Here is a 24,130-nt window from a genome sequence, read left to right as displayed (position 1 = left end):
CAAGTTCCACCAAGATTACAAAGAATTATGCTATCACTTCAAATGTATGATCTAGATGTAATTTATGTCCCTGGAAAATTTATGTATATTCCAGATGCACTTTCGAGAGCACCTTTACCTGATCAAGAGATAACTAAATGTGAAAATGAAATTAACATGCATGTGAATATGGTTGTCAATAATTTAGCTGTCACTAATGATCAATTAAAGAAAATCGAAATATCAAGTCAAAATGATATTGAATTATCTCTTTTGAGAAAATATTATACTGAAGGTTGGCCTAAACATAAACAAAAAGTAGAAGACATAGTGAAACCTTATTTTAATCTTCAATCCCAAATTTATTCTGCCAAAAACTAGGTATTTCTTGAAAATAAAATTATAATTCCAAAATCTCTAAGGTCAGAAATGTTAACGAAAGCTCATATGGGACATATGGGAATTTCTAAATGTAAAAGTCTTTTAAAGTCAGTGGTATATTGGCCTTAAATAAATACTGATATAAAAAATATTGTTGAAAATTGTCAAATATGTGCCAAATATAAACCAAATAATGTAAGTGAACCTCTGAAACCATATGACATTTGCAATTTACCACGGCAAAGAGTTGGAATCGATTTTTTGTATTTCAATGGATTGAATTACTTAATTGTCATTGATTATTATTCTAAATTTATAAAAATTTCACTGTTCAAAAGTAGTTATAATGCTGATAATGTTATATTACATTTAAAGTCTATTTTTGCTAGACATGGTATACTTCAACAACTCATTAGTGATAATGGACCCCCTTTCAATTCAGCTCAATTTAAAAATTTTACTTCAAACTGGAAAATAGAAGACATAACATCAAGCCATCATTATCCACAATCAAATGGTCAAGTAGAATCTTCTGTCAAAATTGTAAAAAATAGGGTAAAGCATACAGTTGTTGGCACCCTTACGGTCATTGGCACTAATGTTGAATATTCCAATTTATTAAGAAAAACGTCGCATTTGGTTATGCTTTTGTTCGATCATTAGGAACTGGCAACATCGCTCGAACGATCTCCAGAATCTCAAGAGTGCTCTTTCAAAGTAGGGTTATTGGCGGGACAGTATGTGTCGAGTGTTCTGGAGCGAACAGATAACAAGGTAAGTCTTAAGAATTTCTTAAGAGAGACTATGTTTACTTCACTGGGATTTTCGGCAAATTAATCATTAAAACTTCTGATCTTTTACTCAGTTGATTTGTGATGTTCAAAGGATAAAATTCTGAGCTCATGCATTGTTTTTTTCCCATTTTTCTGAAGAATTCGAGGTGCCAACAACTGTATCACAATAAAAGTGAAAATCAGTAATTGGCCTCTAGTGCCAATGATTGTTTTTACAGTGATCCCATCTATTTTATTTCGAAACGCATTTGAATGTTGATAATTTTATTTCAAAATAATTCTTATGTTCAAATATGCTGTTTCCACAGTTGTTGGCACACTGCCAATGACCATACTTTGAGGGTGCCAATAATTGTATTTTTCATAGAGAATGCCGAAAGTCAGGGAGGGATCAAACTACAACAAAAAATATGACGAAGAGCTTTTGCAAAAAGCCTTAAGAGAAATAGAGGAAGGGGAAGCAAAGAAAAAAGTTGCCAGAAAATATAATATACCAAGAGCCACATTGCAATTCAGATTGAGTAACAAATTTAAGAAAATATCGCATGGTCCCAATCCTATTCTCACCACTGATGAAGAAGAAATGCTCGTTAGGTGGATATCAGACTGCGTAAAAAAAGGCTTTCCACAAAGAAAAGAAGACTTACAAGCCAGCGTAAAAAACTTTTTGGATGAAAATCCCCGCCCAAATCCATTCAAAGATAATCTTCCTGGAGATGGATGGTACAAGAGTTTCTTGCGTCGGCATCCAGTTTTAACTGAACGCCAATCAGAAGGTGTTACACCGTCCAATGCCAATGTAAGTGAATCAGACATAAGAGGATGGTTCACAAATATCGAAAACTACCTCAAGGAAAATGATCTGTTTCAAATCTTAGAGGATCCCTCTAGAATTTTTAATGCAGATGAGACAAATTTTCAACTTTGTCCCAAAACGAAAACTGTTATTGCTCCAAAAGGATCACGAAATATTTACGAAATCGATCGGGCACAGTCAAAATCTAATATCACTGTACTCTTCACCTTCTCTGCTGCTGGCGAAATTACACCTCCAATGTTAGTGCTTCCTTATAAGCGACTTCCAGCAGATATCACCAGAGAAATACCCAAAACATGGGGGGTAGGTTTGTCGGATAATGGCTGGATGAAAGCCGAAGTTTTCTACGAATATTTGGGCAATGTTTTCTATAAATATTTGTTGCAAACCAAAACAGTTCTCCCCATTATTTTATTTGTAGATGGTCATGCAACTCATTTAACTTACAAAGTTAGCGAGCTCTGCAAAAAATTAAATATCATATTAATTTCACTTTATCCTAATTCAACAAGATTGTTGCAACCTGCAGATGTATCTGCGTTTAAACCTATAAAATCATATTGGAAAAAAGAAGTTCTAGAATGGAGGCGCAGCAATCCGACTTCTGCATTGACTAGGGAGAAATTGGCTCCCATTTTAGAGAGTTTTGAAAAATTTGAAATCCGAAACGATAGTTAACGGATTCCGAGCATGCGGTCTACACCCTTGGTGTCCAGATGCATTAGACTTCACAAAATGCTTGGGAAAAGGAGGAAAAAATGCAGAAAGTGATAGGAAGCACTTAAGAAGAAAAATTAGTTATGACGACTTTAGGACAATAGTGGGAGATGAAAGAATAAAGGAGCTGATGCAACTGGAAGGAACTGATGTAACAACTGATGAAGGTAGACTACATGCTATTTTGAAAAAAATTTGTGAGGAACCGGATGAATCTGAAGTAAGCATAGCAGCAGCTTCAACGATTGGTGAATTTCATACGGAAAGTGAACATTTTCTAGAGATTGGACAAGAGAATATCATGGAAATCGAAAGAAGCGATGATCTCTTCGATATTGAAAATATTCCAATAATAAATTATGAGACAATCAATATACCTGGTACCAATGTAATTGGCACTTCCTTGAGTCCAACTGCTTCATTTTCAGAAATCTTAACCAATCTAACTTCTGAAGGTAGTATCACCGAAAGCACTATGACTGATGAATATGTACAACAAGCAAGAGAAAAACAATCAAATTCTCCCTGCTTAACCAACCAGGTGATGAGTGAATCTATTGAAAAAGTTGACATAAGTGACTTCCTCTACTGGCCGGTATCTCCGCATAGAAAAGGAAAAAGAGAAAGCGAAAGGTTACCATATGTGTTAACTTCAGATCAATGACAAACCATCCAGAAGAATAAATTAGACAAGAAAAAAAAAGAACAAGAGGAAAAGGAAGAAAGGAAGAGAAAACGAGTAGAAAGAGAAGAAGAACGAAGAAAGGTTGATTCGAAGAAATGTAATCGAAAAAAAACTGTAAAACTCATCACCCAGAAGGACGACATGAATCGGAACATAAACAGTTCTGTCACCGAGAGAAGATCCGAATTCAAATCCCCAACTAATGTGAATATAATATCCGATATTGTCTTGAAAAAATCCAGTCATGTCAGAGCAATTAAATTTGATAGCCCAGAAAAATTTTACGATGAAAATGATTTCATTAATAACTCGAGAGAAAATTCAGGACTATGTTTCATATGTACACATAATATAACAGAAAACAGATATGGAATAAAATGTTTTCAATGTAACAGAAAATTCCATCCAAGATGTATCAGACTACATAATATAATGCCTCCAATTGTTCGAACCTATATACAGTCCCTGGCCAGTTTATTAGACGCACTGAGGTTTTTTTTTATATTTGCTGGTATTGACCGAGGAAAAAGCAGAATATTCGAATTTCATTTCCACAGAATGTCATTTTTATCTATGACTCTCATTAAATTGTTCTATTTGGCATTTATTTCTGATGATGTAATATTAGTACTTAAGTATGAATCAGTACTATGTCTTCCAGTGGACGTCTTGCATTCTGCAGGTTCGGACGTTATTTCGATAATCCACATATGAAATCATCATCCTCGAATGCAGCAAACCGAACAATTCTGCATTGATAGTATGAAGCTCTCATAGCTACACAGGGTGGCTCAGCAAAATATTAGAATTCCATGTTTAATCATCAATAAATCAATATTTTTTATTGAATATGATATATTTTATGAGAAAACCATTTACAGATGAAGTATATGTAACATATACATTCAATTTAATAATTCAATATTGAGATTTTGCATCGAATCAATGCGTCTAATAATATGGCCAGGGACTGTATGTAATGCTTGTTCGAAATGTTTAATGAAATGAGCAGTATATAGTTACGGTGCTCATTCGGAGAATGGATTTCATTTACGAGTGAAAATGCATCTAGTGCCATCCTAACGATGTACCTGAATATGTGCCAATGACTGATAGATGAGGTGTCAATAATAGTCAATTTGATGCCAATGACTATATTTTGTAGAAAAATTTATTGGAGTTCGAATTTTTTTATAACAAACAGAAATAAAGTTTTATTTTTACATTTTTTTCAATCTCGGACATCCAACCAACCTGAAAGTACTCTTTTAATTCAGCCACATCTTATATTTGACGAGAACAGATAAAAAATAGATTGAGTGATCCTTAAAATGCCAATAACTGTACTCTTTACCCTATTCTCAGAAAATGTCATGAAACTAATTCAGATCCATATCTTTCTTTACTACATTATAGAAATACTTCTAAGGATAGTTACCCTTCACCTTCTCAATTGTTAATGTCAAGACAGTTGCGTTGTACATTACCAACAACAGTCAATGTATTAAAACCGAAAATTGTCAAATTTAATGATAACAAAGAAAGTCATTCAAAAAATATTGAGAGGATGAAGAAATATTATAAATGTAGGAAAAAAGAGTTACCTAAATTGTCAGAAAGGGAGAAAATATATTTTAAAAAGAAAGTAACTGGTTTGTGGCTTCCAGCTATTGTCAGAAAGTATTTGGGTAATAGGTCTTATGAAATAGAAGATGAAGAGGGAACTATCTATAGAAGAAATAGAAAACATATAAAATTAAGAGTAGAATCAAATGATACAATTTGTTATGATAAGTCGAATTACGAAGATAGTGATAATGAATTAAATACTAATTTTGACTTCAATTTAAATCCATCATTTGAATTAAGTCCTAAAACTGAAATACTTCAACGACGGGACGACAAGACTACTAGACTACAACCGACTTAAATCACTTGTGTGTTCCAGTAGCCTCATCGACGACGACGACGACATGGAAGGTGAACAGCAACGAGGCTTACTGAGATACGCAGTGATGGACTACGACCCAGACCACGTTCTTACTAGAACCTTCACTTTCCAAACCAAAAAACTCTACCATAAAAACATACCCGTACCATGGTTCCGCCAACACATACAGACGTACTTGACGGCCGCGGACAGGTACGACGTAATAACAAAACCGCACATTGTGCTGATGAAGGCAATATCCCACTTGTCCTTCAGAAAAAACGGACCGAACCTGAATTCATGGACGCGACTGCACACCAAAGACTTTGGATCGACGCACGTACGACACCTTTACGGAAGACGCAGACGGGAATACGGACGCCGATGGCGAATCATCGGGACGCTAGACCCCAGACAAGTAGTTGCAGCCATAGAGACGCCAACTCATAACGGGTTCGCCCTCCTGATGACTGCCAACAAACACTACCAACGTGACCAACTGGTACGATACATATACGAGAACGTAAATTACTTTCCCGAGGACCCCGTCAGTAAATCCCTAAGGAGTATGTGCGGGTGGTACCGGGTTAAGTTAACGGACGAATACTGCTCAACGACCGACGACGAGGACGACGACGACGAGCAGGATGACGACCATGACGAAGACGTGGGCGATGACGATGACAACAACCACAGCGACGACAACGACAATCGACAAAGAGGACAAGACACCGCACCGACGCCGACGGACCCAGCGGAGCTGAGTACATCGACGGGACGGCGGCGTAGACCCCCCTGCCAAGGTTGGTCATTACCAGACCCTCGTGCATGGGCCCACCATCCCCTGCCCTTTCGCATACCCCTCCGACTCCCGCCGAACAATTGCGGGAGCCGAAGAGATGGCAGTATTCCTCCTACCAGGACTGCGCCATCGTCCAGCATGCCGTCGCCAACGTGGGTAGCGTAACCAACAGAAGTTTCTGGCGCACGGCTGTGGAGCAGGTGCCCGAATTGAGAGGACGGAAACCGTTCGGGGTACGGAGCCGTTTGCTCACTCTAATGAAATCGTCGGAAATTAACAAATACGCAACCCAAATCGATGTTGCACCATTCGAAGCGACGCATTCCTGCGTCGAGAGGGACCGAGAAGCTATCCGTCCCGGTTCTTCCGGGTGATGAGGCAACTGGCAGCAGGCTTGACGGAGTGTCACCGCCAACGGATAGTTCACCGATACATCTTACGCCTACATTTCGGGCTCATAGAAGAAAACGGCAAATCGCAATTGAGGCTATAAACCGAGTGGAAGAAAAATTCGAAGTTAAGGTGAGGAGTTTCGTAATAACGTTTCCTATAATACGGAAAATGTGAGAAAAATGCGAAAAGAACTTGCCCTTGAAAGAACTGATATGATAGAATATCCTTGTTCAGCACATCTTCTTAATTTGTTTGCTGAGGATATGAAGATCCCTGGAAACTTATGCATCAGTTGATGCCTGTCTCTTACCTAGGAAATATGTTCTCGATTTCAATGCAGCGTTTTTGTCTGAATATGTAACTTTTGACAATGAAAACTGCACAGTACCTGCCCTGAAGAAGTTTATATATTGAACGAAACGTCGGCTTAGTACACAAGTGGTTTTCTTGTTCGAGACTTTCAATTCTATCAAACTTCCCATTGGTGAATTATTATTCTTCTTGTTTTTCATTTCGTGATTTTTTTTGGGAATATCTCATAAATATCACTTTTCTGGATATATATCAAAATATCCGATATTATGATATTTATGAAAAATATCATGATATTTTCGCGCCCTGGTTTCAAGTTTCATTCCTGAAGAAGAAAACATCTGTCGAATCTTATCTTGGATTATTTATTGACAATCATCCGTTGTCTAAGTGAAAATTTCTTAATTTCTCAATACGTCGTACATTCTTAAGTTGAACAGCCCAGCGAGTCGAAACGGTCGGCAGTATGTCTGTGACGGTTTACCAATGACGGCCGTTCGTATCTGTATCCAATAATCGGGCAATAATTGACAGATGATTTGAAGAAACGGGATGATGATGGAAGTTCCATTCTCACGGAATTCTCTATCCTCGAGTCAGTTCCAAGACTGGAGGAATACAATGAAAGCCATTGAAAGTTTTAGCGGCATGACATGCCGCTAAAACTTTCAATTGCATTATATTTTCGGACAAAAACTATCATTACAGTTTACAATGAAAGCCTTTCTGATACAGAAAAATTTAAAGAAATGGTATGTTCATTGGAATGAAAAATTAATATTTGCACTTGAATGGTAATTTCATATTTAGGGTGACACTTTTGATAATTGCTTCTGTGTAAAGATATTGCATAATATTTTTTATCATATAAATTTCATTTCATGAGAACATCAATTATCAAAGGGATTGGAACTTTTTTGCATGATAATTACTATACTTTTTCCATTTACTAACATATTTTCTTTATCCAGACTTCACAATTTCAAGTGCTCGGAGGAAGCCAAATAGGGGAAAATATCAGGAGGATTTTGGGAAAAATGATCTCCAACACACTGGCCCTCAGAGTTAATTGGACGGAGAGATTTGAAAAATATAATTTTTCAAAAGTAGAAACTATTTCCAAACTCATATTAGGTAAGCAAATATACATCAACTCAGCTTCAGGTCAGTTGTCACACTTACTCTGTTTTTACTCTTCATAAATAATCTGTGTTCAGTTAAATTCGTGACAATGACATAACTGAACATTCCTATTCTCAAAATTCAAATGAGAATAATGCCAGTTCTAGAGTAAGATCCCAGAGCGACCAGACATAACTTATTTTCACACAAATGAAACTTTAGGATCTCAGTAGATTCTCATACCTGCGAACTTGTGTAACTTGCCTAGTGACACCTGGGCAGATACCAGGTGGCAAAGGTGACTAAAAATAAGTGCTACTTTACTTATTTTCACATGGCTGATTTTTATATATGTGTTAAAGAATATCATTCTGAAGTTACATTATGAGTGCCAGACACTTCCCATGGGCCAAAACTCTTGCCAGACACTTTGAAGATGCACAAAAAATATAGGAACTTTACTTATTTTCACATGTATGATGTTATAAAATATGCCATTGTTAGCTCCATAGTTGGGTTGTAATATTCGGATTGAAAGAATTTTCTTTCCGATTATTTGATTTTTGACACAAAAATAATTGTACTACAACTCTCATTTTATTCACTTCTACTATTACCACTTGAAGATTCTTTAACAAAGAAAAGCTCAGCAGTTGAAGTGGATGGAGTGGAGGGATTCACCTATACTTCAATGGCATATTTTATAACATCATACATGTGAAAATAAGTAAAGTTGTAATGAGAAAATGGGTTTTCAAACCTATTCCCTCATTTTAGAAGAATCTTTCAGTTTTCACTGTCAAGTAATTTTATTTTCAAATTAATTTCGGAGAAAAATATTTTCAATTTTCAATTCAGGATTCCGACATCGTTCGGAATTGTAAACATACCGCACCGTTTTTATTTCCTAAAAACGATGTCGCACCGTATAAAACATCCTGAATTGGAAGATAAACGAGTTTTTTTTGTTCACTAGCACAGATAAGTCGAAATTAAAACGTCTTCATCGACGCAAATTTACCGAATTTCGACTGTCGGGCACATCTGATTTCCGCACCCCCCCTGTGGGTATAAAATCAGACGTTCCCCCGCAGGCCACTTCACTTGCGATTTTCCCTTGATTAGTTGACTACCGATTAGCTGCCGAGTTTCTTTGCCATCAGTTTTCGAGAATTCACCAATTTTTTTTAGTTTTTTTTTTCGGGGAAATTTTAGAAGAAGTTTTTTTTTTTGAGTTATTTTTTTTCTCTCTCTACTGTTTTTTTGTTCTCTTGTGAGTGCAAGTGGCCAACCATAGGTAAGACGACACTCCGTTATTTTTTTATATAATATTGGAACTTCAGCCTCCCTTCATCCCTTCCTACCCCGGGTTAAATTCCACCCCTACTGCTGAAGCACCCCGCTGGCGTGGATACTCAGGGGGTGCGGAGGCACTTTGGAGAGGCGAAAAACCTTCCTTCATCCCTTCCTACCCCGGGTTAAGTTCCACCCCTACTGCTAAAGCACCCCACTGGCGTGGATACTTAGGGGGTGCGGAGGCACTTTGGAGTGGCTAACCCTCTTTCCTCCCCCGTTGTTTCGACGCTCACCTCAGTTGTTATCGAAGAACCCCGCTGGCGTGGATACTCAGGGGGCGAAGAACGCACCTAGGGGTGAGCTGTCGTAGGTCTGTGCCGTCTTTCATCCCCTAACCTGGCTGAAGTCCGATATCTATCCGCCAAGTGTACGTCTCAGGTTCTGGCTGGCGAACAAGTCCGTTAACCCGCGTATAACGTTTGAGATCGGATCCTGTGTTATTCCGTCTGTTTTGCCCTGTAAATCTCACTGATTTCGAGTCACTGTAAGAATTTTGTAATAGTGCCACTTTTGTTCCCTTTTTTTTTTACGAGTCGACAAATAAAAGTTGTATACGTTGATTTTGACTATCATTGGGCGTCGCTAATACTCTAGACACCAGGGAACCCTGTCTCTGGCTAGTGGCTGCCACGGTAGGTTTGCTATTCTCCCTCAAAGAATAGCTGGCGCTCGAGTACACCGAGGAAAACCCTGTTACAAAGTTCATTTATTTTTTGTGCATCTTCAAAGCGTCTGGCAAGAGTTTTGGCCCATGGAAAGTGTCTGGCACTTAAAATATAACTTCAGAATGATATTCTTTAAAACATATATAAAAATCAGCCATGTGAAAATAAGTAAAGTAGCACTTTTTTTTAGTCACCTTTGCCACCTGGTATCTGCGCAGGTGTCACTAGGAAAGCTACACAAGTTCGCAGGTATTCAAAGCACATGAGAATCTACTAAGATCCTAAAGTTTCATCTGTGTGAAAATAAGTTATGTCTGGTCGCTCTGGGATCTTGGACTAATATGACAAGTTGATTCTGATTTTCGAGGAAATGGCCTAAACAACATCCTTTACTTCCCTGTATGGACAACCCTGCTCATCTTATGGTAGGCACATCATTCAAAACTAAGAGGGAGATTCTTTGAAATTATGGTTTATAGATTCAAATTGAAATTCTTTCGAGAATAATAGAAAGAATGTTCGAGAATTTATGCATATGCTGAAACGAGAATTGATTGAACGAAAGTAGTTTTTTCTGAATCAGGATGATATACACTATACAGGGTGTTTCAGAAAGAATGCGACCTCAGACTTTTGTCGAAAACTGTTTTGTTCCTAAGACACAAGACGTCATATGTTATCCAAATAGATATGTTTTCGAAAAAGTTCGGCAGTCCATCTCTTTTTATCTTAGCTGCCGAATCTACCCGAATCTACCGGTACTTATTATTCATTTAATAATTTCGGACCTTTGAATTTGACCACGTATTCTTCATTAATAAATAAAATTCAATTGTTTGAGACGTGAGACCATTTTGGTGTCAAAATTGGAAAATTGCAATTATTTGATAACTTTATTGTTGCTGAGAATGAAAGCTCGAAAAAGCTTTTCTATGTTATGGATGATATTGGTCATTTAATAAGGTATGTAGCCTACAAATAAAACAAAAAAGGAGCTCCATATTGGCCATATACCTATGTAGTTCTAAGACATTAGTTTATGAGTATTGAAAGTCGATGTTAATCGTATTGTTTTCCTGGAATCCTCATAGAATTGACCGTTTGAAATTACGGTAGGTATCTTAGGTGATGCAAATATTTTACCCGAGGAATAATAAAAGACTGAAAGGCGTAAGGGACATTAGGTAGGTACCAAATTAGGGGTGCGATTCAAAGAGAATTGATCTAAAGGTCTAATAGTGTTATTAAGTATATGACAAGTTAATTTTGATTTTCGAGGTAATGGAGGGAGAATAATACGTATGCCTTAACGACATCTTTTACTTCCCAGTATGAACCACCCTGCTTATCTTTTATTGTAGGCACATCATTCAAAACTAATAGGCAGATTCTTCGAAATTATGGTTTAAAGGTTCAAATTGAAATTCTTTCTAGGATAATGGAAGGAATCGATTGAAATTTATTTTGGGAGGATTTTGCATCTCTTCATAAACTTTTTAGGGTTTTCACTCCCAATCTCTGAAACAAAATCAATCAAAAATGAAATCAACGATTTGCTCCTGCGTAAATTCTTGCACTAATTTGTCAGGAGCAAATTAACTAGAAAAAAATTGTTGCCTGACAATGAACTCAAAATAAATAACGTTGAAATTATAATTCTTTGTAACGTTTCGGAGTCTATATCAGACTCCTTCATCAGACGAAAAAATCTACTTTTGAAAATCTTCTGAATTGTCGCTTTTTGTCTGACATTAATTGTCAACACACAGAAACAGAGACTGCACAGAAACGTTGATTCATTTTATTTTGAAATTACCGGATGACAGTTCCTTCTTTAGTAAATTGATCCAAATATGATCTATTCCTACCGAACAATTTGCCAAATTATTATCTTGATCTAATAGAATACACGTAGACTCTTTAATTTTTCGTTTAAAATGGTCTGGTTCTGTCATTAAAATTTTAGTGTTGTCCCAATCCATCATGTGGTCTCCCGTATTAGAACAAGTGTGATCTGCGATTTGTGATCGATTAATTTCTCTATTTTTAATATTATTTTTATGTTCGCGTTTTCTTATTTCTAGAGGTCTGGACGTTTCACCTGTATAAGTTTCACCACAAATACAGGGTATGTTGTAAATACAATTTTTTGATTTTTGTTTTTCGTTCAAAGGTTTAGTTTTTGTTAATATAGATCTTAAATTATTTTGCGTTTTGAAAACAGTTCGTATGTTGAACTTCGAACCGATTCTTCTTATTTTTTCTGAAAGGCCATTAACATAAGGAATTACATTCAACAAATTTGGTTGTTCTTGACGGTTTGTTGGTTGTTCCTGATCATTATTACGATTTTGGTTAGTCATTCTTCTCTCTAAATTTAATATTGTTTTTTCAATAAAATTTTTTGGGTATTGATTATCCCTAAGAAAATGTTTAATGAAGTCAACTTCATTATTTCTAATTTCGGGTGTAGATGAAATTAAATTAGCTCTATCATAAAGTGTTTTAATGATACCTCTTTTGACACTTACTTGGTGATTGGAATAAAAATTTAAATATCTATTAGTATGTGTCTTTTTTCGGTATACGCTCGTTTCAAAATAATTCGAAAACTTTTTTATTGAAACATCTAGGAATGAAATTTTGTTATCCTGCTCTAATTCCATTGTAAATTTTATTGTAGGTTCTTTGTTGTTGATATGAACAAAAAAATTCTCTAGTTCATCTCTACCATGTTGCCAAATCACAAAAATATCGTCTACATATCGCCACCAAGTCTTTGGTTTTAGTGGGTATGTGTCTATATATTTTTGTTCGAAAGATTCCATGAATATGTTACTCATTACTGGTGATAAAGGAGAACCCATAGCCGTACCAAATTTTTGTTTATAGAAAACATCATCTAATTGAAAATATGTGGAATTCAGGCAAACTTCTAATATCTCCATTATATCATCAATAGTCAATTTCGAATTTTCATAAATGGTTCTATCATTAATCAATTTTGTTCTCACTATTTCAAGAGTTTTATCAACTGGAACATTTGGGAAAAGATTTACTACATCAAAACTTACTAAGATGTCTGTTGCATTTAAATTAGAATTTCTTAATTTTTCAAGAAAGTGTTGAGTATTTTTCAAAAAACTAGTTGATTTTCCTGTTAATGGGTTCAAAAATTGTAATATATATTTAGCAAAATTTTGACAGGGGGATCCGAGTGAACTTACTATTGGTCTCAAAGGAATAAGAGGTTTATGTATTTTAGGTAGGCCGTATAAATGTGGGTTTGCTATAAGATGGTGTGATAAATTTCTTTTGAGCATATGTGAATTTTTTGGAATTTTTTGAAATAATTTTCTTCACTTTATTCTCTGTGAGAGAAGTTGGATCTTTTTTGATTTTGGAATATTCATCGGTATCATCAACAATTTCTAAAAGTTTTCTTTTATATTCACCTGAATCCATAATAACTGTTGCATTTCCTTTATCGGCAGGTAGAATTTTAATGTTATTATCATTTTTCAATGAAGTTATAGTTTTATTCTCAATTTTATTTAGATTTGGTTTTATTTTAAAAGGTTTATCAAGTAACAATTTATTTAGTACTCTAAATTCATTCGATTTATCAAGCGGAAGTAACAACTTCATTAATAAAACGGTAATCAACTTATCTTCACGAAATTTGAATGAAAATGAAAAATTAATATTATCAAAAGGACTCAATTTTGCTATAACTCCAAAAAACATTCCAACATTAGATATAATTACAGCTATTGAAAAAACAGCCCAAAAACTTCCGCTTGATAAATCGAATGAATTTAGAGTACTAAATAAATTGTTACTTGATAAACCTCTTAAAATAAAACCAAATCTAAATAAAATTGAGAATAAAACTATGACTTCATTGAAATATGATAATTCGGCGTTACGATTCGACATATTTTCAACGTCAATGAATGTTCAAACAAAAATTTACCCCTCTGCGATCGAAAAACATAGCTAGCCTGCCGTACGCTGAAAAATCCGGATGATACATCTTGACAAAATAGCAAAAATCACAAAACGTTGAATTTTTCTCACAACTAAGAACACTTCTGTATCACAAGTATACCAAGCGAAGAATGATCTGAAGAACCCTCTTTGGGCCCTTTATATGAGATGGGCAAAATTGTTGCATAGTCTAATTGCTTAGTACGCAGGTCATCAGGTACCTACCCCTTCGGTTATCTCCAAAAATTTTGGGCGGATTCGTCATTCGTCAAATGACAGGTCGTTAATATAAGAAAGTTCCAGGTATTTAAGATAAGAAAGGGTGCATGTCAGATTTCAGCGGTCAATACAAACAGTATTGAATTGAGTATGTAACGCATAATCTGAATAGAATAAGAACAACTCATAAATTAATATCAAAAAGAAAAGTGAATAGAATCAAGAAAATTTACAACAATACTTTCATGACAAATTAGACTCAGATGACATAAAATCATAAAGGAACAAATAACAGAATCTTACATGAAGAAAAAATTTTGATATAAGAAGAACTTAGTTGAATAATTAGAATAGTTTGAAATAACTTTTTCGAAACCTGATAAAATTCTATTTTTATTGTCTCTTTTATTTATAATTTTATTCAGTTATTTTTACGCAATTCTTTTTTCAGCACATGCATAAATTCTCGAACATTCTTCCATTATCCTCGAAAGAATTTCAATTTGAACCTATAAATCATGATTTCAAAGAATCTCCCTATTAGTTTTGAATGATGTGCCTACCATAAAATGAGCAGGGTTGTCCATACAGGAAAGTAAAGGATGTTGTTTAGGCCATTTCCTCGAAAATCAAAGTCAACTTGTCATATACAATAACAATATTAATTATCAATTATCTTTGAATGTCACCACTAATTTGGTACCTATCTAAGGTCCCTCAGGCCCTTCAATATTCTTATTCTTACTCGTTCAAAATATCTGCTTGAAAAAAATAGTAGGTACGCCAAAATGATATTCATTTCCACAATTCTTATATAATTTAGAACAAAAATAATTTCTATGTCTTTCTCACGGATGCCCCAATTTTCAGTAAAACTTGAAAACCATTATTTATATTCGAAAACATACTTGAGTAGAGCAATAGAATATTGAATTTCATTACATGTCAGATTACAGGAATTGTTGAAAATGGCTGCCTCTAGCTAAGATAAAAAGAGATGGACTGCCGAACTTTCTCGAAAACATATCCATTTGAAAAACATATATGACGTCCTGTGTCTTGGAAACAAAACAGTTTTCGACAATGGTCCGAGGTCGCAATCTTTCTGAAACACCATGTATAGCGTATATCATCCCGATTCAGAAAAAAACTACTTTCGTTCAATCGATTCTCGTTTCAGCACATGCATAAATTCTAGAACATTCCTTCCATTATCTCTTCATAAACTTTTTAGGGTTTTCACTCCCAATCTCTGAAACAAAATCAATCAAAAATGAAATCAACGATTTGCTCCTGCGTAAATTTTTGCACTAATTAGTACATGCGTACTACAGCCAATTTGACTGAGTGCCAAAATTCCCAATAGTTCATGAAACGGCCGCTGAAGTATTTCTTGAAATATATCTGTCATCTGTCATTTGTCATTTTAAAATTTCGAATATTCGAGGTACATGCGTATTGTAGCCAATTTGACTAAGTGCCAAAATTCCCAACAGGGCCGAACAGATACTCAGTCTGTGTAAAGTTGTGATACAGAAATGTTCATTGTACGAGAACTTCTCCGTGTTTTGCTTCTTTCATTTTCATCGAAATGTCGATGTTCGTTCAAGAAACTCGATTCCTTGATATTTTACAGTACGATAGCCAAGCGACGCAAAAGCCTATTTGAACAAGAAATTTTTTTCATGGCAACAGTCTGTATCTTTCAAACCGAGTCGATTCGTAAAAAATGGTAAAGGAAAAAATTGTTTCTTTCGACCTCAAGAATCTACTGTTAGAATAATTTTCCAACTTCTTTCAAAATAATTGAAACAGCCCAGTAAACCACATCATGAAAAATTCATTACTTTTTCAGTAAATTGAGATGATTCAATTCAATTCAGCGTTTTGAAAATTCGGTCTTCCAACAACAATCATCCGGATTGTTGCATCAATTAAATAAAAGTTAATTTTATTCTGTGTCCCATACTAATCTTGAATTTTTTTCCAGAATTTGGTACAGCCACCAGCTTGGCACACACCCCAGTTTTTACAGCCACCGGTCCTCCAACCTACCCAGAATTTTCATCAGAATGTTTCTCATCAAGTTGCCAGTCCTCGTTACAATAATGTGCCTCAAAGCCATTATGAGGTGAACGGGACAACTTATTACGGCCAGCCAAGTGCCTGTGCCAACATTCATATGGCTTCGGCGAACAAGCAGCAAAGAAGACCTTTATTGCCCGAAGAAAGTGACAAGGATGAGAAGAGGATCAGGAGGCACCACAACGATAGTTCAAGTTTTTACGGTAAGTCGACCACTCTGCAATTACAAAAATAATGATGTTATGTATAATTAGAACAAGGAGGGAAAGTTCTTCAGTTCACAAGTTTCATGCTTGTAACTATTAGTTTCGAGACTTTTTGAATTGGTCTCAAGACTTGAAAGATTCAGGGTTCAATGTTGAAATACCTTTCATAATATACAGTCTTTTCTTCTCGAAATAAGGTGGCTCAAATGTATAATTAGAACAAGGAGGGAAAGTTCTTCTGTCCAGAAGTTTCATGCTTGTAATTACTAGTTTCGAGACTTTTTGAATTGGTCTCAAGTCTTGAAAGTTTCAGGGTTCAATGTTCAAATACCTTTCATAATATACAGTCTTTTCTTCTCAAAATGAGGTGGCTCAAATGACAGTATCTTAATCTGACATCTTTGAATACCTGCAGACTCTTTACCCACCGCTGAAAGTGCATAGGTACATCATAAAGTCTTTTTTTTCTTTTCGCTATCTAATCTTCAAAATCCACTAGATCCTTGACCATTTTTAACACTGAGATTCAGCGTCATTGGCGTATTCATCAATCAACTTTTATTTTCCAGAAAAACAATCCGAAATTGGCTCACCGAGGTGTCCCCAGCAGAGGCCTGATAAAAAGAAATGTAAGAAGCCGTTCCCCAACTTTTACGAACCGATTCGTTCGGCAAGGGACGAAACACCATCACAAGATTGTAGCGAAAATAAAACAGGTGCCAAAGAAAGGAATAACCCCCATAGGGTGGAAGCCGCTGTTTCGCCAGTGTTCGGATTGACCGAAGAAAAACTGTACAACCTCCTCATCCAGCACACCGTAGCTCCGGAGGATCTCTTTTCCAATTGTTTTTCACAGGTGGAACCAAGTCCGCCTGTAAAACATTGTTTCGGAAAACCTTTCAGGATCCCGAAGAGATTGGCTGGTATTGAGGAGGATTTTGATCGGAATTCACCGACAGCAGTTGAGAGGACCTGCGTTAGGTGTAACGATCACTTATATACATAAGTGCGGTCAATTTAAAAATAACACAACCAATTAAATTAACAATTAGCTTACATACTGAGATCATATAAAATATATACATAAAAATTTTAGTTTTGTATCACATGTTGTGTTGTACCTATATACATAATTCATGATGAGATCGTTGGACAACGTTGGACAAGATCTTGCGAACTGGTCTCTTCTCAAATTGTGAGACGTCTCTGAGCGTAGTGCAGTTTTATTTTAACCATTATCAGCTCCAAGCAACTCAGAGCATCCTCATATGGACTATGTCCATTATCGGATGTCTGAATTGCTTTGTTCAGATGAACTGACATCAACTGCTTTAACGAGTTCCTGAAGGGAAAACCACGCTCGTGAGGGAAAACCAGAGACGTGTCCACAATTTTAGAATGGACCAGTTTCAACACTCGCAAATCATTGTCCAACGCGTGTCCTATCAGAATGGTGTCCTCGTCAATGAAGTCCAATAAATCACTCTGCACCTGTTGGAAAGTTTTCGACTTTGGGCCATACACATCACTTTCGGTCACTCCGGAAAATCTAGTATTGTAGTCCACAACGTCTTCCTCCGGTAGCACAAAATAATCGTACACTGTGGCACCATCAAAACCCAAAACGGTTACCCTGCAAAGTTCCAAGCCTCGCACGGTGTAGCACATTTCGCAGTCTACAGCGAAAACCTTCTGTTTCACTTTTTCGCTGCGTTTTGTGCTCACGAAACCTTGCAGGGGCTCGTTGATCCCGGCCACTGTACCATTCCATACGTGGTGTTTTGATGAAGTGCAACCTTTGGATCCCGGAGTATTTTCGCAACATGTATGGCGGCAGTACGATATTTTCCCCCAGTGGTAGAAGCACTGCTGTTTTGTCAAGTAACCGTGTTCGTTGACGAAGAACTGATCGTTACACCTAACGCAGGTCCTCTCAACTGCTGTCGGTGAATTCCGATCAAAATCCTCCTCAATACCAGCCAATCTCTTCGGGATCCTGAAAGGTTTTCCGAAACAATGTTTTACAGGCGGACTTGGTTCCACCTGTGAAAAACAATTGGAAAAGAGATCCTCCGGAGCTACGGTGTGCTGGATGAGGAGGTTGTACAGTTTTTCTTCGGTCAATCCGAACACTGGCGAAACAGCGGCTTCCACCCTATGGGGGTTATTCCTTTCTTTGGCACCTGTTTTATTTTCGCTACAATCTTGTGATGGTGTTTCGTCCCTTGCCGAACGAATCGGTTCGTAAAAGTTGGGGAACGGCTTCTTACATTTCTTTTTATCAGGCCTCTGCTGGGGACACCTCGGTGAGCCAATTTCGGATTGTTTTTCTGGAAAATAAAAGTTGATTGATGAATACGCCAATGACGCTGAATCTCAGTGTTAAAAATGGTCAAGGATCTAGTGGATTTTGAAGATTAGATAGCGAAAAGAAAAAAAAGACTTTATGATGTACCTATGCACTTTCAGCGGTGGGTAAAGAGTCTGCAGGTATTCAAAGATGTCAGATTAAGATACTGTCATTTGAGCCACCTCATTTTGAGAAGAAAAGACTGTATATTATGAAAGGTATTTGAACATTGAACCCTGAAACTTTCAAGACTTGAGACCAATTCAAAAAGTCTCGAAACTAGTAATTACAAGCATGAAACTTCTGGACAGAAGAACTTTCCCTCCTTGTTCTAATTATACATTTGAGCCACCTTATTTCGAGAAGAAAAGACTGTATATTTCATCGGTTTTGGGGCGACCAAAGGCTTTGGCTGCTCCCAGCGGCAACGACACGTGACGAGGAGGATATTCCGGTTCGGCTACATTGTCTTCGAACGGATCGACAAAGCCCATCTCCTCGTCGAGTCGGTCTAGGAATTCTGAATCGCTCATGTTGCAGTTTCCTAACTGGGGTGGATTCAGTCTACTGGTACCCAAAGACGGCGGACAGTGCCGGAGGGAATCCGGAATTTCAGTCGGATCCGACGTTTGCCCTCCACGGTGGTTGTTAATTATTATAGTCTTCTTCACCTTCAGTTACTTTTTTAAGAAAATTTATTATTTATTTTCGGCCTGCACAAGATGACTATGTCCTGTTCAGGTAAAAAAATTGCAATTTTCGAACTTTATCCAAATTAAAAAATTCATAAAAAAATAATTGTTGATGTGACAACTTCGAGCGGTACCAAAAATTGAAGCATAATTTAGCTTCTTTCAAAAAAGCTAATCAGTTATTTGTAATTCGAAATACAAAGTGTTTTTTTACCCTGAACACTTTAAATGGAGATTAATGAGTCCGGCCCTGGAATAATGGAATAATTGATAACTTTCTGACTCAACCTTAGCATGTGTCAAGAACCTCCTAAGTTTCAATAATATCTGTCAATAAGTTTGGATTTTATGATGGTCTAAGTATTTCCATGAAGTTGGAAAATCACCCTGTAGCTTTATAGGGAAATCCAGAAATTAATTTTTTATAGTCAATCCGTAATCAGCTAGTCCAACTCTATCTCTGGTATGAGTATGTACAGTTACTCCCCGGACACCCTGTATAACACCTTCGTGCTGGCGCTAAACGAGCACAGATCAATTCCCGTAGGAATAAAATTCATCAGTACCGTTTTGCGAGCCGGACTGGACACCTTGCGGGATGACAGCAAAACAGTTACGCGACGGCACGCAAAGCGTGAAACTGTTCGCCGAAGACGCATCCACAGTATGGCGCCAAGTGGATAGCTTCGTCATGGATAAACGGGAGCACTCCGCCACCGTGAGGGAGCAAGGTTTGCACGGCGTGATAGCGGAACCCTCCAGCATCTCCGTTAACGCCACCACCCCAACCGTCATCTGCCTCACCGGAACCGCCAACTCCAGCAGGGAAGACACTGGTACTATCGTCATGGCTGGCCTCCAAGATCAGGGCTCAACCCAATCTCCGGCTGTGGTCACCCAGCTTTCGGGCTGAAGTGATCGCACTGCTACCAACCACCGTGGAGGGCAAACGTCGGATCCGACTGAAATTCCGGATTCCCTCCGGCACTGTCCGCCGTCTTTGGGTACCAGTAGACTGAATCCACCCCAGTTAGGAAACTGCAACATGAGCGATTCAGAATTCCTAGACCGACTCGACGAGGAGATGGGCTTTGTCGATCCGTTCGAAGACAATGTAGCCGAACCGGAATATCCTCCTCGTCACGTGTCGTTGCCGCTGGGAGCAGCCAAAGCCTTTGGTCGCCCCAAAACCGATCACCTCTACATCTGCCATCGACCGTTCCTCATCACCGTCCAGGGAGCAGGAACCACAACAGGTTGCTGTTCGTCCTCAGAAGCAGAGCGTGATGGAGGTTTCGCAACAGAAGCCCCCTGGAAAAATGCATCCGTATGTGGTAAGAGAACCTTGGTATACCGTTAGTACCGATATTGTGGGACCTCTTCCTCGTACTAGGAAAGGAAATTGTCATTGAGTAGTGATGCAGGACAGATTTTCGAAATGGGTGGAGGCCAGGCCCCCGAGAAGAGCAACCGCAAGGCTTTGTATGAGGATGTAATCCTGAAGTTTGGATGCCCGAAAACCGTCATCAGTGATAATGGATCACAATATGATTGTTCAAGGGAAGTCTGCGAGACCTTGGGATCCGACACCGCTTTGCACCAGTGTATTCTCCCCAATGTAACCCCGTAGAAAGAGTCAACCGTACCATTAAAACTATGATAGCTCAGTTCTGTGAAAAGGATGAGCGTACCTGGGATGAGCATCTGAATGAGTTGACATTCGCAATAAACTCTGCAAGGCAGGAGTCCACCGGATACACCCCAGAATTCCTGAATTTTGGTTGGGAGATGCGTTCAACAAACGCCAAGTATCTAACCGAGATGGCCAACAGGGATGAAAAGGAGCACACCGAACGAGATACCGAACCGCAAGTTGCTTTGCATGCTTTCTCTCAGCAGAGCCACTACTACAATATACGTCGGAGGGACTGGCGATGTCGAGTAGGAGACCAAGTGTACCGAAGAGAACATCCCTTGTCATCTGCAGTGGAGGGAATTGCCGCCAAGTTGGCTCCGAAATATTCCGGACCGTATACTGTTATAAAGGTAGTATCTCCTGTGAAGTATGACATCAAGGATGGCAGTGGCAAGATTATCCGACACATTCACATCAAGGATCTGAAGTCCTCTCTTGGAGAGGGATCGTCTGGAATGTAAAGAACCGTTACTAACAAAAAAAAAAACGATTGACCTAACAGGGTACTGATAAACCATTATTTACTGTTTGAAATCGATGAAATTGTTGTTCTCGGTTTCAGATTCTTAACGGCATTCAAAATAGCAGACACGATGCGCATCAAATTCGATAGAACGACGAAGCCGTGCTACAATTCGAAAATTCTCGGTGTGATGAAGGAACGATACGGGTTTAAGTACCACCGAGAGTTACACCTCTGTGGGTCCGGGATCTATAACACCTTCGTGCTGGCGCTAAACGAGCAAAGATCGATTCCCGTAGGAATAAAAGAGTACCGTTTTGCGAGCCGGACTGGACACCTTGCGGGATGACAGCAAAACAGTTATGCACGACATCCCGTAAGGTAGCTCCTGCGACGGCACGCACAGCGTGAAACTGTTCGCCGAAGACGCATCCGCAGTATGGTTCCAAGTGGATAGCTTCGTCATGGATAAAAGAGAGTACGCCGCCAACGTGAGGGAGCAAGGTTTGCAACGGTGGTACAGTACCGACAAAAATTTCCAATTTTACGACGTCGCGTACTTGTACTACCGTTCAAACACGGCGTGATATTCGAGCCTTCCACCATCCGGCATAACCTGGAGAGTTGAAACGTAGACTTGGTAAAAGCCGGTCTCAAGGCAATGATAGGCTCGCGGCTACACTCAGTGAAGACGGGAGTGAGTTTTATCGGATGGAATGTAATGGGCGCCAGGTAGAGTAATGCCTGCCTACTCAAGGTTAATGAACTGCTTACTCCTCCACCAGAGTAAGAGTTAACAAAATTCCTCAAAATTCAAGTCACAACCATTTATTACCCAAAAACAAAAATATGTATGTGCAGTGGTTGATATAATACGGATAAATATTTTCCCCCAGGGGGTAGCCAGAAGAAAACTTACTAAACACACTAAATCAGATAAGAACCAATAATCTAAACTAACAAACTAAACCCACTTAATTGGCTTACGTTCAGCTTAACGTTCGGGTTTAGATTGTCAATAACTACGCTAAATTAAACAATGATTCCTGAAGGGAATACCGATCAATTATCCTATAATAAAATCCTGAAGGGATACACGAGCACCTTTGTTGGTACCCAACGCAACTTATGAAGTGCACCTCACTATAATTGCTCACAGTTATATATAAAATTACCTTATAGAATAATATCACAAATTATCAAAAATAAAAAAAAGAACCAATGATTTACAATTTTAAAGCCAGTGCTATGCACTGGTTACCTTCACAAACTATTACAAATGGTAAGTTGAACGTATGACGCCAGGCACGTAGACCTCCAAGATGCCAATTGTTACCCCTCACTGACAGGTACGTAGATGACTCAGGTACTCGGGACTCCGAACTACGTGGATAACTGACACGTATGTGGAAACTGATCAGTACGTGGAATAACTCAGCTACGTGAAAACTCAGGTGCCTACACCCAATACGTGGAACTAAGATACCCCCAATACGCGGACCCTAACAAAATACTATAAGAAACGGTTCATAAGCTAGTAAGGATATTTTAGTTACCTCTGTTGTTCGAGGGAGATAGGTTCAACCTCCAATTCAGTCAAAAATTTGTTCCAAATATATTATTCGCTATACAACAACCTAATAAAAAAGATGGTCAGACAACTAGTTCAAGATAGAAAGTGTATGCATACCTAACGAATTTCCTGTGGAAAAGTTTATGATCACGTATAAAACGTATTTCCCAAAATATTCCCAAAATACTCCTCAGGGAATAATGACACTCGAAGTTATAATCCCTCACAACGAGGATGAATCTAGATTCAAAATTTATCTTCGAAAAATGTCCAAACTCTCAACAAGATTTTCGTATCACAAAATGTCCGCTCTGACAGTCGCACAGAAATTTCCCGATACTCAAAGTTCACAGAGCCTATCAGTTGTCATAGTGAAGAAGAAGAAAACACATCAAAACCAAAATAATATAAAGGAATCATTACGGTACTGATAATCTACGCAGTTTATACCAGAGGAGGGTCTCTATAAATCCATTTCTATAATTCTTCCACGATTTTCCAAAGTACCTTACTGAGGCCAAATAATTGCCAACCACTGCTTTTGAACTAACCAAAATGACAACACCACAAAATGACAACCAACACTAACCTCACAATTTTAAATAATAGGGTACTCTAACAATTTGTCAAAATCAGCTGATTGTTCGTTACCGTGGGGCACACAAACCTTTTTATTATCACTATAAAGAGGTATTTCTGAAAGCTATAGTTTTATTACTCTAATCTAACGTCGGGAAGAACATTTTTTCCAAAAACATGCACAAAACACAATACTCGACCAGAACAGCACGCGAATCAATGGAGGGAAAAGCTTGTGTGCCCCACGACAGCGAGCGCTTAGCTAATTTTGACAAATCTTTAGAGTTCCCTATAAACAAACCGTTTTCTGATGGAAAACAATTC

The 24,130-nt window shown here is 37.9% G+C and overlaps 1 protein-coding gene and 1 long non-coding RNA gene across 2 annotated transcripts; both read right to left on the bottom strand.

The window, feature by feature from the left end:
* Nucleotides 1-17,554: 17,554 nt before the first annotated feature.
* Nucleotides 17,555-19,336, bottom strand: LOC123320631 (putative exonuclease GOR). The gene is made up of 2 exons (XM_044907999.1): nt 19,177-19,336; nt 17,555-18,783 (listed from the first exon to the last, which is right to left on the bottom strand). Exons 1-2 carry the CDS (start codon nt 19,334-19,336, stop codon nt 17,642-17,644), a joined length of 1,302 nt encoding a protein of 433 aa, XP_044763934.1. The 3' UTR covers nt 17,555-17,641.
* Nucleotides 19,337-22,557: 3,221 nt separating this feature from the next.
* Nucleotides 22,558-23,820, bottom strand: LOC123320468. The gene is made up of 3 exons (XR_006538765.1): nt 23,345-23,820; nt 23,211-23,291; nt 22,558-23,156 (listed from the first exon to the last, which is right to left on the bottom strand). It is a non-coding gene; the product is annotated as an uncharacterized LOC123320468 (long non-coding RNA).
* Nucleotides 23,821-24,130: the final 310 nt, after the last annotated feature.

This window comes from Coccinella septempunctata, chromosome 9, assembly GCF_907165205.1.
Source record: "Coccinella septempunctata chromosome 9, icCocSept1.1, whole genome shotgun sequence".
Lineage (NCBI taxonomy): Eukaryota > Metazoa > Arthropoda > Insecta > Coleoptera > Coccinellidae > Coccinella > Coccinella septempunctata.
This window is presented reverse-complemented; position numbering and strand designations above follow the sequence as displayed.

Excerpts from the sequence above, each read along its gene's own strand:
- LOC123320631 (XM_044907999.1), bottom strand. The coding sequence starts at position 19,336 with ATGAGCGATTCAGAATTCCTAGACCGACTCGACGAGGAGATGGGCTTT. Across the intron at positions 18,784-19,176 it reads CAAAACCGATGAAATATACA|AAAAACAATCCGAAATTGGC; the intron begins GTCTTTTCTTCT and ends TTTATTTTCCAG.